The sequence below is a fragment of the Rutilus rutilus genome (assembly GCF_951802725.1).
Source record: "Rutilus rutilus genome assembly, chromosome: 17".
Taxonomy (NCBI): Eukaryota; Metazoa; Chordata; class Actinopteri; order Cypriniformes; family Leuciscidae; genus Rutilus; species Rutilus rutilus.
Genome location: NC_140230.1, coordinates 33,604,276 through 33,617,868, shown reverse-complemented (window position 1 = coordinate 33,617,868; position 13,593 = coordinate 33,604,276). Strand labels below are relative to the sequence as shown.

The 13,593-nt window shown below is 37.1% G+C and overlaps 1 protein-coding gene across 2 annotated transcripts; it reads right to left on the bottom strand.

The window, feature by feature from the left end:
* Positions 1–745: 745 nt before the first annotated feature.
* Positions 746–12,891, bottom strand: zdhhc11 (zDHHC palmitoyltransferase 11). Of its 2 annotated transcripts, none has more exons than XM_084386198.1 (11): positions 12,277–12,891; positions 11,184–11,405; positions 9,578–9,756; positions 7,716–7,817; positions 7,491–7,615; positions 6,135–6,290; positions 5,942–6,060; positions 3,582–3,640; positions 3,429–3,492; positions 2,673–2,739; positions 746–2,587 (listed from the first exon to the last, which is right to left on the bottom strand). In XM_084386198.1, exons 1-11 carry the CDS (start codon positions 12,283–12,285, stop codon positions 2,361–2,363), a joined length of 1,329 nt encoding a protein of 442 aa, XP_084242324.1. In that variant the 5' UTR covers positions 12,286–12,891; the 3' UTR covers positions 746–2,360. The 2 variants fall into 2 exon arrangements, with proteins under 2 accessions (XP_084242324.1, XP_084242325.1); XM_084386199.1 differs by having other exon boundaries at positions 6,135–6,287.
* Between the last annotated feature and the right edge of the window lie 702 nt (positions 12,892–13,593).

Sequence of the window (13,593 nt, the reverse complement as noted above, 5' to 3'; positions counted from 1 at the left end):
CTAGACCAGCATTACATAAGAGTCCGTCTGAATAATATGAGGGAGACTGGGGCTAGTTGTCACAGTCTTGTTGCTCCAGTAAATATTTCTTTATTTTTTTGAGGTTTATTCAATTGAAAGTCTAAAATTTCAGGCACAAATACCTTTTATATTGTTTAATGTATTCCTGTGATGCAAAGCTGAATTTTTAGCATCATTACTATAGTCTTCAGTGTCACGTGATCCTTCAGAAATCATTCTAATATGCTGATTGGCTGCTTAGTTATTATTGGCAATTATTAATAATCCTTATATTCCATAATTAATAAATATATATGAATTAAAACATTTTTATCAGGAAAAAACTTTTTTGCAAAGAAAATTGTAAATACATTTTAAACTTTTAAAACAGACTGACAAAGACATTTATAAAAATAAAAATAAACTCACACTGTTTATCCTTTCAGTTTGCAAATCTACTTTTAATAGCATGATGTATTATCTTAATGTATGTTAGTATGGTTTTATTATGTTCACTGGTAGATATTAAATATAATATTTGCATTAGTTTGTAGGGCAGAATTTGCTTGAATTTCAGACCGTTTTAAGTAGATAGCAACATACAAAGAGAGATAAGACAACTCAGTGATCTAGTCCTGAATTTGTGATCAGCCATTACATGAGAGAAATGAGGAAGACCGTCACTAATGACATCATCACCCAACAGCCCCATCTAGTGCTGCATCAAACACACGCCGTCTTGAGAAACATCTATAGGTGTTTATTTTAAAATATAAAACGAGCAAATACAGTGGTGCATTAATTCATCTAATAGTTGTGTGATTTAATCATCAATGAGTTATTACAATCAACATAAATCATAAAATAAAATCAGCTGTACAATGTAAAAAAAACATATATATTACAGAAATATAACAACTTATATTTCATTGTACAATTTTACAAAGATTTCAGTAATTTGTTGCTGAGTACTGAATATGTTTATGGTGTGAGCAAGTAAAAAAATAAAATTGTGCTTCTCATTGCTGGGAATCTTGCTACTACGTGCCTCAAACAAATCTTTCAAATCTTCAATAAAATATAATATTGGTAAATCCAGAGACTAGCTCTTTCTCATGAGCGCTCGTAACATCAACACGACTTTATTTTTTAGATTTGTATGTCTTTACTGAAGTTGCATAAAGTCAGACAGATCAGGGGTCTCATTTATAAAACTGTGCGTAGGAACCTTACTAAACGTGTACGTGCGCCCGAAAGCCAAAAATGGCGTACGCAAAAAAATATTCAGACTTATAAAAGCGTTCGTACGCCAGAACCTGCGCAGAATTCACTTTATAAATCCCAGTCAGCGGGAGATTGTGCGCACATGCGTCTCCTCCCCGAAATAACCATATATGGAGCTTACAACGCCTAGTTTTACTATGCAGATCCTCATCTGCATATCATTTGCATATGATTATTCATCCACGTGATAACGTTTAACGGTACAAGACACATTACATTAATAAAAATCATGTAGTTGCCTATCCTTGCCTTGTTTTTGAATACATAAATCAAATAGTGTCAAATACATTTCAGAGAAAGTTTTTCTCAATCTTTTCCACTGGCCAAATTGTATTTTTAATTGATTTATATTTTTAATGGAAACAGATGGGCCTTTTCTCAGACAATCTATTTTCTCAGACAATCTGGTATTATCATGATACGCAATTATCTCTGTGGTTAAACATTAAAATACAGCACGCCACAGGAAAAGTGTTCAGAAGCATCGCATCCACAGCAAATATTTCTATTGACTGAATAGGCTATTAAAAAAAATGTGTAACTCTCACTAATGATTTCATGTTTAAGTGTTTAACTCCATTAATTTGAATGGCATATTTAATCTAAATGTTTATACCAGAAGTAAAACATAGTTTAAATCATTATTTTATTTATTTAAACTGTTATTTGCGCCAGTTTCGTTAAACGGCTCAACGCGCTCGCTGACGCGGACATTTAAGAAGGGATGGATATTTGCTTCAAGTGACAGGCTTGGTGAGTGAAATTATATTTTGTATTATCTTTCTGTATATGTTTCATTTTCTTTAGATTTTCTGTCTAAAAGCGACCAAAAAGACATTTAACTCCAGCTCACCATCGGTGTTGCCAAACTGCTCCATCTCCAAAACGTTCGTACGCATGGGTCAGAGTTTGCGTGCAGGTGCGCAAATTTTCCCGTCAAGTTTGTTTTTATAAATCACAACTTATGCGTCAGAAGTGGGGTACGGCTCTTTCAGGGCCTGTTTTAAGCGTACGCAACGGTTATAAATGAGGCCCCAGAACAAGCCAGATTTGTGTGTGCAATATGCATGAGACGATCAGTGGGCTTGATCTTCTGGCATCTGCTCGCTGAAGCCCAAACACTGAGGATGCGTGTCCGTCATCAGCTGCTGATGAACCACCGCCGCATCCATGATGGAGCTTCCCAGCGGGTCCTGAACGATGGGCCGTCCCTCCACAGACTTCTCGTTGCTCCGTCCTGGAGCTTGAGGCTTCTCTATTCCGCTGAGGTTCCAGCCCACAGGAAGTGACATCATAGGCTCACCTATCAGCAGGATACAGAAGGACAATCAGGTGCACCTTCAGTCAACACTTATCACTCGATAGCTTAAATCACTGCAGCTTTTTACCTGGAATCATTTGTGTTGGTGCGTCAGAGCTGTAGTCCGAAAGTCTCTCTCCACTGGCTTCCTCCATCTGTAATGACATTATGCTCGGATAATAACAAATATGGGGGTAAAATTGTCTATTTTTGGCACTGATTGTATTATATCAAACCATTTACTCATTTAGTCTGCCATTTGAAAGGATTTTTTTATCAAGCTCTTCTCAATGCATCATGGGATTGCCTTCTCCAGAAAAAGATCAATTTAATGCAGTGTCATTTTAGTATTATTCAATTCAGTTCATGTTCATTTCTATAGCGCTTTCAAAGCAGCTTTACAGAAAATGCATGTTTCAAATTTTACAATCAATAACTTGATTTATAAATGATAATAAAACACTGCATTGAATGTATCTTATTCGTATTTTTAATTAGCTTTTATTATCCAAATTTATATTTAATTTTAGTTTAGATTTTAGTAATTTTGTTGTCCTTTTGTCCTTTTTGTAATTTTTAAAAATATTTCTATTTCTTTCTTTTTTCTTTTAGTTAGTTGTCAAAGCAACATTTGTAATTTTGTAAGTTTAAAATTTTTTTTTTTTAATCTAATATTAATATTTTATTTTAGATTTATTTCATTTACCAAAAAATGATTTGGGGTTTTAGTTTTAGTTAATAATTACAATACTGATTCGCAACAGTCAATGGATCTAAGATGCCTTAAAATCCTGTCTAGATAGACGCCTCACTAGGATTTGGAGTGGGAAGCTTGTCTGATTACCTCAGCACAGATGGGTTCTGGCAGTCGACTAGATGTTTGTCCTCTATCTTCCAGTTTGAAGGTACTAAGAAGAAAAAGTAGCAGAACGCCTAAGAAAAAGAAATAAAAAAGCGAACCACTAACTATTAGTCTAAGTGCGCACTTGAATCTTACCAAGACTTGCTGGACAGGGGAGCTTCACAGTTCACAGGTAATTCCAGCAGCCCAAGACCCTAGGAGGAAGTGAAAAGTGCATAGCGTTTATGGGTGGGACCTTCCTCTGATCTAAATCGAAGCATAAAACTAGTTTAAAGCTTCCCCTCTAATCCCATGAGATGATACAGTTAAACATCATCAAATTCTCTCTCCTGAACTGAGAAAAAATTGTTTGGTAATCCATAAAATTGTATTTTGCATCCGTTTAAAGGGGACCCTTTTCAAAGTCTTGATTTTGTTTTTTGAGCTCTACTAGAATAGGTTTTCATGCTGGAATGTTCAATAAACACATTATTTTTCACATATTCTCCATTGTTGCAGCTCCTCTCTTCCCAGTCTGTCAGTAACGCTCTGTTTAGTTCCTGTCTCTATGAAGCCCCTCCTTCTGAAAAGCACAATGTGCACAGTGCGTTGTGATTGGTCAACCACTTTGAGCGTGTTTGGGAAATATCCCTCCCCTTACCATAACCACAAGTTTCAACACAACAGAGTGGTCAGGTGCAGGTATGACGTCACTTTGTAGGCCAATCGGCAGTTAGCATCACTTACTGGTTCCCTCGACAAAAACCCAATAGGATTTTTTTTTTCATAGGCTTTTGGATTATCAAAAAAAAAAAAAAAAAAAAAAAAAAGATTAAAGGAATAATACAGGAGCTTGGTTCGTATTGCCAGCAGTAAGTCAGACTTGTTCACGGTGCGTGTTGGACTCCGGCAGGGCTGCCCTTTGTCGCCGGTTCTGTTCATAATTTTTATGGACAGAATTTCTAGGCGCAGCCAGGGGCCGGAGGGGGTCGGGTTTGGGGACCACACGATTTCATCTCTGCTCTTTGCGGATGATGTTGTCGTGTTGGCCTCATCAGACCAGGACCTCCAGCATGCACTGGGACGGTTTGCAGCCGAGTGTGAAGCGGCTGGGATGAAAATCAGCACCTCCAAGTCCGAGGCCATGGTTCTCAGTCGGAAAAGGGTGGCTTGCTCGCTTCAGGTTGGTGGAGAGCTCCTGCCTCAAGTGGAGGAGTTCAAGTATCTCGGGGTCTTGTTCACGAGTGAGGGAAGGATGGAACGGGAGATTGACAGGCGGATCGGTGCAGCTTCTGCAGTAATGCGGTACTGGTCTGTCGTGGTAAAGAAGGAGCTGAGCCGCAAGGCGAAGCTCTCGATTTACCAGTCAATCTACGTTCCTACTCTCACCTATGGTCATGAGCTGTGGGTCATGACCGAAAGGACAAGATCCCGGATACAAGCGGCCGAAATGAGCTTTCTCCGCAGGGTGGCTGGGCGATCCCTTAGAGATAGGGTGAGAAGCTCGGTCACTCGGGAGGAGCTCAGAGTAGAGCCGCTGCTCCTCCACATCGAGAGGGGTCAGTTGAGGTGGCTCGGGCATCTTTTCAGGATGCCTCCTCGACGCCTTCCCGGGAAGGTGTTCCGGGCATGTCCCACCGGGAGGAGACCCCGGGGAAGACCTAGGACACGCTGGAGAGACTATGTCTCCCGGCTGGCCTGGGAACGCATCGGTGTCCCCCCGGAAGAGCTGGAGGAAGTGTTTAGGGAGAGGGAAGTCTGGGCATCCCTGCTTAGACTGCTGCCCCCGCGACCCGGCCCCGGATAAGCGGTAGAAGATGGATGGATGGAATAATACAGATTATGTGATCAAAACACATTTATGATACTTTCATGTTTTGTCCATCAAGATATTTTTCACAGATGAACACAACTTTTATGAATTTTGAAGCCTAAATGCAGTCATACTGATGTATTTTATGTCGTAGAATAAAACGTGAAAGTGTCTTGAGTTTGTGTTCACCACAGTATTTCAGCCATGTAACCAGAATCCCATTAAAAAACCCATTGACTTCGGGACGTAGGAACCCGAAGTGCTAAAATGCTAACTCGCTTCCACGTTTTGGCCTACAAAGTGATGTCATATCTGCACAACTCTATGCTAACACGACTCAACCAGGCCCCGCCCCTTTATTTAGCATATGTCTTGGGCGTGAATGATTTAAATGAGGAATATTGTGACGTGTTCGTTCCCGGAAGAAAACTCAAGACTACAATGGAGGCGTTTCAGGGAGTTCAGAAACACTGACACTGATATAGATAATAACTCCCGCTGGAGGGACTTTTTCATGATCAAACAGCAACATTACACACTAAAGAATGCTTTACATGTAAAAAAAAAAAGAAAAAAAAAAGAAGCATAATAGCATAAAAGAAGCTATTATGCGTCTTTTTTCCCCCCATAATTTCCTATGCAAAGGAATTATTTAGTATTGTGTTGTATTTTTTATTTTATATCTGTTGGCGTGTGTTATTACCAGTGCAGTGGTTCCGTTAGACGGCAGCGCCGGAGGCACCGGCTCTTTCTCTTTGGGGTTCGGTGACAGTGACTGACGCTTCCTAATGATGTACTCATATGTGCTGATTCCCTGAAACACTGTGACAAGATACATAATGAATAAAAGCTGCTATCTACCTTTAAAAGTCAATAACGCTTGGATCAACACTTACACAAGTAAACATGGAAGCACAGTAAGTGGGAGAGCAATAACAGAGCAGCCAGAGCCAGCATGATGGTAATGAACGCCAACACCAGCAGACTAATAGAGCTGGCCTCTAAAGGTAACGCCGGAAGGAAAACCAGCCACGTTCCATTTCCTTTCACTGCTAGGAAATTAAAGAATAGAAATTAAAACTAGTAAATGAGACGTTACGCCACCGTTCAAAAGTTTGGGGTCAGTAAGATTAAGTTTTTGACAGAAGTCTCTTATGCTCAACAAGGCTGCATTTGTTTGATTAAAAGTAACAGTAATACTATGAAATATTAGGTAACACTTTATTTTACAGTGTCCTTGTTACATATGTTACATGTACTTACCAAAGTAATAACAGTAAATAATGCATAATTACATGCAACTAACCCTCAACCAAATCCTAATCCTACCCTAACCCTATAGTAAGTACATGTAGTTGCTTAATATTACTCAGTACTTAAATATATAATTACACTGGAACAATGACACCTTAAAATAAAGTGTAACCAAATATTATTACAATTTAAAATAACAGTTTTCTATGTGAATATATTTAAAACTTTATTTTAAGGTGTCATTGTTACAGTGTAATTATATATTTAAGTACTGAGTAATATTAAGCAACTACATGTACTTACTGTAGGATTAGGATAGGATTAGGATTTGGTTGAGGGTTAATTGCATGTAATTATGCATTATTTACTGTTATTACTATGGTAAGTACATGTAACAAAGTGTTACCTACAAAAAAGTATGTATTCCTGTGATCAAAGCTGAATTTTCAGCATCATTACTCCAGTCTTCAGTGTCACATGATCCTTCAGAAATCATTCTAATATGATGATTTGCTGCTCAAGAAACATTTATTATTATTATCAATGTTAAAAACAATTGTGCTGCTTAAAGTGTTGTGTGGAAACCGTGAATTTTTTTTCAAGATTCTGATTAATGGAAAGTTCAAAAGCAGCATTTATTTGAAATAAAAAAAATGTGTAACATAAATGTCTTTACAGTCACTTTTGATCAATTTAAGGAATAAAAGTATGAATTTCTTTATAAAAAAAGATCCAAAACTTTTAAACAGTACAGTACGCCTACAAATTCATTCCGTTCAATGCACTGCTGTTATAAATATTAAAGTTTAAAAATAAAATTTGTCCATTTACATCATTTACCCACTAGTTGGTTGACTAGTCAACCTGTCAAGCATACCGATCTTTCCTAAAAGCAACCATGAACTATTCTTTAAACTAAGGAAAATAAGGGAAAATCACACGATGACTCATGGAGGCGAATAACAGGAAATGAGTCCAGAGACACGGACTCGTCTTACTCTGAAACTGCGGCGCAGTGCGTAGGACAGCAGGATTCACATAGTGCTCGATGAAGACAAACAAGACGACAAGAATGAGGAGGATCATTCCAGTAACAGCAGAGGAGATGGTTATGAAAAAGAACCTGGGAAAAAAAAAGATTCCTATTGTGAAATGTATTTAAAGCATAAAAATATGCAAATGCTGGTTCTCCATTTGTGCTATTAAATGACACTTCTGCTCACCAGTAGTTCCTTCCACCGACGCAATTGTTCAGCCATTTGCAGTGATGGTCAAAGTCTGCGATGCATTTGTTGCAAGCACTGCAGTGTTTGGCTTTAGGTCCCCTGCAGAATGAGACGTGATTATTCCCTAAAGCACACGGTTAGGATGTTTAGACGTATCTGTATCAGGACTGTGTGCCATTCAGAAATGAACTGAGAATTTCTAATTCAAATCCTAAATTTGATATGAGGTGAAAACAGGATGATAAACTGCATTTTAAAACAAACAAAAATTCAAATGGAACATTGCTATTGTAGACTAAAACTATGAAAAAAATAGGGTTTGTTAATTGAAATAAAGCTCAAATAAAATATAAATGTTAAACTTAAAAAAAAAGTGAATTATTACTATCCTAACTACTAATAAATTAGAAATGTTGCCTTTACAACAAACTTAAAGAAGTTGAAGTACTAAAATGACTAATACTTAAATAAAATTAAAGATAAATGGAAATAGAAAAAACAAAAACTAATAAAAGTGAAAAGAGCACATAACAAAATTACTAAAACTTAAACTAAAATGAAAACTGAAAATATAAAAATCATATACAAATTCTGCTGATTTGTCTTATTTTATATTATATATTACATTATTATATTAGTGCTGTAAAATCAATTAATTGCATCTAACATAAAAAAATGTGTTAACATAATGTGTATATATATAATTATATTTATATATGTATGTGTGTGTATATACTGTTTACACACACACACACACACACACACACAAATATACTGTATATGTGTGTATATGTATATGTATATACAGGGTTCCCACACCTCGGTTAACTTCAAATTCAAGGATCTTTCAAGGACTTTCTGGGTCCAATACCCTCAAATTCAAGGACTTAATGTGGGGACACATTTCAAGCGAGAGCAAGGCTATACGGTGTTACCTTGTAAGATACATTGTAACAGTTTTCATGTGTCAAACACAATTATAATTTTTTTGCATTCATTTTTGGACATTTGACAGAGATCTGACATTCTATTTGTCGTATTTCTGTTTTGCAAGTTTGGAACTCATGTAACCAGTTAACAAGTTAAAATATATGAATATGCTTTTAAGTTTTTCTTGCCTCATGGGTTTACATTACATTAACAAGCATTCTTTGTAATCTTCTTTGGTGAGCCAAATATCTTGAAACTTGCATTTGCCAGGCATCACGATTCATCGGTTTCAGACTATTTCTGCGGTATGTTTCACAGTGTGTCTGTGAAACGTTGAGGTTCCATCGTAGTAGTTTCGTCTGCGCGTGAACATCATGGCAACGTACAGCACAAAGTACCTCATGCAGGAAACACTTAATGTAACGCATAAATGCGCGTAACTAATGTAAATCAAGCAAGCAAGTATGCAAATATGCACAGGCCACAAAGTGTTGGCAAAATAACACATCAGCGGAGCGGAGGGAATAATATGACATTTTTTCCAGAAAACTTCTTGCTCAAAATAAATTCAAGCACTTTCCAGGGCCATTAATTATTATTTTTTGATTCACAAACTTTCAAGGATTTCAAGGACCCGTGGGAACCCTGTATATATGTATATATATATATATATATATAAGCAGGCATACACACACACATTATGTTAAGAAAAACTTTTGTTAGACGCGATTAATCAATTTGACAGCACTATATATTACATTATATTATATTATAAGGAAATCTCACTAACCAATACATAAAAATTCCTCTTCCTGTCTTTAAATGAATTAAAAGGTGAATTCTACAATTCTTAATTGTTTGCCCAACTCTAAATATTGTTATTAGCAAATATGCCATGTAAAACGTCTTGTTTCTGCTAATGTACATACACATCCACCTCACAGAGGGTGCAGTGCAGATTGTCAATCACATGTTGATGTTTGCTGTTGTCAAACACTGGCATGGGGTCGGAATAATCCTTCCTCCTACGAACGCTCAGGTCCGCAGGGTCAATTGTTACGGCCGCCACGTGAGTGACCAAATGCAGAACAAACGCAGTGCCAATCACCTAGATAGGAAGTGTTAAGGTTTAACAACAATACAAAACACATGCACACACAGATTTAGTTTCAGAGGGTTCATTTAACTCACTGTCCGCAGTGGTGAGACAGACGGATGGCTTGATTCGTGTGAGAGCTGACTACATCCTCCATTTATCTGCATAAACACACACTGCTGACATCAGCCTGTAATTGAGCTCGTGCTGCGCAGCAGAACATCTGCCCTCAGAGATGCTTGTGTGCCACAGCGTTTCCAACACAATTCTGTTTTTTAGTTTGTTCGTTAGACTGATGCAAATGATTAACTCAGGAGTCTTTCTGAATGGTGCATTTAAAAATGGCTCATAAGAGTCAATTGTTCATGAACTGGACAAACTGGTCATATGTTGTATGTTGGGGTTTGATTGCAATGCGGCAGAAATATGCGTGTTTAGGTAATGCTTTACAATAAGGTCCCATTAGTTAAAGGGGGTAGTTCACCCCATTATTATTTATAGGTCATAGGGTCAGAGGTCACTCTTCCGCCGGAACTATGGATATTTTCCTTACAAAAACGCATGGCTTCGCTTCAGAAGGCCTTTATTAACCCCCTGGGACCTGTATGGATTAATTTTATGATGGATGATGCGCTTCTTTGGGCTTCAAAATCTCAGGTACCATTCACAAAGCTTGGAAGAGCCAGGATATTATTTAATATAACTCTTATTGTGTTCGTATACACCAGTGGTTCTCAACTCCAGTCCTCGGGACCCACTGCTCTGCACATTTTGTATGTCTCCCTTATTTAACACACCTGAACCAGATCATCAGCTCATTAGGAGAGACTCCATGAACTGAACTGAGTGTGTCAGATAAGAGAGACATACAAAATGTGCAGAGCAGTGGGTCCTGAGGACTGGAGTTGAGAACCACTGGTATATACACCATCCCTAGGATGGCTTGAGGGTGAGTAAATTAACAAATGACACCTTTTTGTAAAGTGTTTCTGTTGTTTATGAACTATTTTTGTGCATTCAATTCAGACTGCAAGCTTACATTTTAGTTTCTTTTTGCATCTTGTTTGCCCAGACCAAGTGTTCAGGAAAAGCTCATTATTTTGGCAATGCAATGTGGTGCAAAAATTACACATTTTCTGCTGTAAAGCTGCTTTGAGGCAATCTGTATTGTAAAAATGCGCTATATAAATAAAGCTGACTTGACTTAGTATATTTATGGCAGAAATGAATGTTAATATTGGCAGAGCACTGTAAAAAAAAATCCATCTAATTCAACTTGAAAAATTTAAGTTCAGTTGTTGAAACTTGTACGACTTGAAAAAATTAAGTAATGTTGCCATGACATCGTATCATTTTTTACAGTGTACATGTGTATTTGTTTGGGGATCAGAATCACTACCATGAAACTTTTTTTTGTTTGGATTATTTGTAAAGGATACGCCGTATGCTGCAAAGCTCCATGGTGCTGGTAGAAGAGGAATGTAAATCCCGAAACCCACGATGGCCATGAAGCTGTACATCAGCCAGGCTATCAGCTGGAAACTGTGCAGAGGCGGTGACCATCCGTTGACCCTGGAGTGCATCGGCAGTCCCACCAATTCAGTTCTGCTCCCTCCATTTTGGGGTGCCGTCCGTCTACGGTGACGCCCAAAGCAGTTCAGCTGCAAAAGACAGAAACGCTAAATATGAAAAAAATTTAATATGGGAATAATATGAAAAACCAGAACTGTTCTATAATACATGAAAGAAAGGCTAATAAAGCATTGTGCTCTGAGAACAGTCTCTTCAACCAGCATGAACAATGAAACATTTTTAAAAGACTCTGCCTGACATCATTATGTTGGCTTGACAAAGCTGTTACTGTACAGGATTGACCTTGGGTTACAGTCTTTTTTCTCTAAGATCCCCAACCCGAGACTAAAATGTCTAAATGCAACTCATAGAGCCTTCTGCCTGTTCGTTCTATCTATCTATCTATCTATCTATCTATCTATCTATCTATCTATCTATCTATCTATCTATCTGTCATAACAACCACATTTCCCCAAATACATAAGATCTAAATCTTCAGACTTTCCTTTTCCAGTTTTCAATCTTCAATTATTATTATTTTTTTTTACCAGAGCTAAATAATTCAAACCAGTAAACACATGACCTACACATCAGTGTTATTGCTAACTTTCACCTTCAAGTGCACAAGTTAGCAATGACAAGGAGTCCTGCTGTGCTTTTCCTGTTGAACATGAACAGAAAGATTGTGTTGCCTAGCAAATGTCATCATAAAGGCAATGCGTGTTGGAAAACAGTGTAATAATGAGTAACTTCCACAAAACCACTTCATCAAGGAACTCTTGTATTACTATCTTGAATAACAATGTGAAACATTAACTTTTCAAACAGAATGAATGTTGTTTCTTTATTAAACTTTTTTTTTTTAATAACACTACAGTGGCGAATAATTCATATTAAATTATTTTAACAGCTTAAACATAAAAAGCGATACATTTCCATATGTCTCAAAGCATAACTTACATTAGTCATTGAACAGCTTCCAGCAGTTTTCTCTGCTGATGTTGATCATTTGGATCTCTTGGATACAGCTTGCTGATCCATTGATTTCTTAATGATCTTCTTCACAGTCCACTGTACAACAGAAGAGTCATTTTCAAAGGCACTATCTATCCAGTCCGAAAACGTTTTATTCCTGTATTTAACGACTCAAATGTTTATAATGTAATTATTCGTCAAGAAAAAGGATAACATATATTCTCACGCGCGAGGCGGTGCTCATCTGACTTCGACAAACACACCACGGAGAAAGCTTATCTGTTGAATATTAATTAGGTCACGCTTAGTAGCCAACCAATGGCGAGCAACAGCTCATGAATATTAAGTGCCGTAAATTTGGATTCGGCGCTTTTGCCGTGGAAACTGAAACGTGAATGCGTTTTTTTTCTTCTTCTAACTCATATAAACAACAACAAAAGACCGCAAAGAAATGTAAAAATTTAAGAGGAAATTCAATCAAAAGAAAGTGGAATTAAAGGGAGAGTTTACCCCAAAATGAAAATGTGTCATCATTTACTCACCCTCATGTTGTTCCAAACCTGTATAAGTATCTTTCTTCTGCTGAACACAGTGACAAGTGCAAAGAAGATATCACGAAGAATGTTGGCGATCAAATATTTGACGGTAGCCATTAACTTCCATGGTTGAAAAAAATACAAATACTATGAAAGTCAATGGCTACCATCAACTTTCTGGTTACCAACATTCTTCAAAATGTCTTCTGTTGTGTTCAATAGAACAAAGAAACTCATACAGGTTTTCATTTTTGGGTGAACTATCCATTTCAAACTTCTAAAAAGAAGTGACCATTGCGTGACTGTAATTTGATATTGAAAAGTTCAAACATTGTGAAACAATATAACTACAGAACATGGAAGTTCTCAGGGGTGGAAGATTTTAACTGTTACCTAGTTACCACTAGAAAATGCAAAGCCAAATGCAAATGAGAACTCTCGATGAAAGTGCTTTGAAGACATGAGAGAGCTCAGCACATTTTTACACTGCAGCCAATTATGCAGAACATTTTCATGTTTACCATCGCATATCTTAATACATTGCATGAAATACTAAACTCAAAATTAATCTGTGCATTTAATGAATGAGTGAGCACTGTTCCACGTACAGATTGCATTGCCTTATTTATGTATTCTTCTTGATTTGTTTTTAATACTTTTTAAGCAAATTGAAAATGTTTTTATGCATCTGTTATGATAAAAAAAAAAACTTTTTATGTAAAGCACTTTAAATTACCATTGCGCATGAAATAAACTTGCCTTTTTT

Excerpts from the sequence above, each read along its gene's own strand:
- zdhhc11 (XM_084386198.1), bottom strand. Across the intron at positions 6,291-7,490 it reads CACTGCGCCGCAGTTTCAGA|CAGTGAAAGGAAATGGAACG; the intron begins GTAAGACGAGTC and ends TTAATTTCCTAG. Across the intron at positions 3,641-5,941 it reads CTAACGGAACCACTGCACTG|GGTCTTGGGCTGCTGGAATT; the intron begins GTAATAACACAC and ends ACTTCCTCCTAG.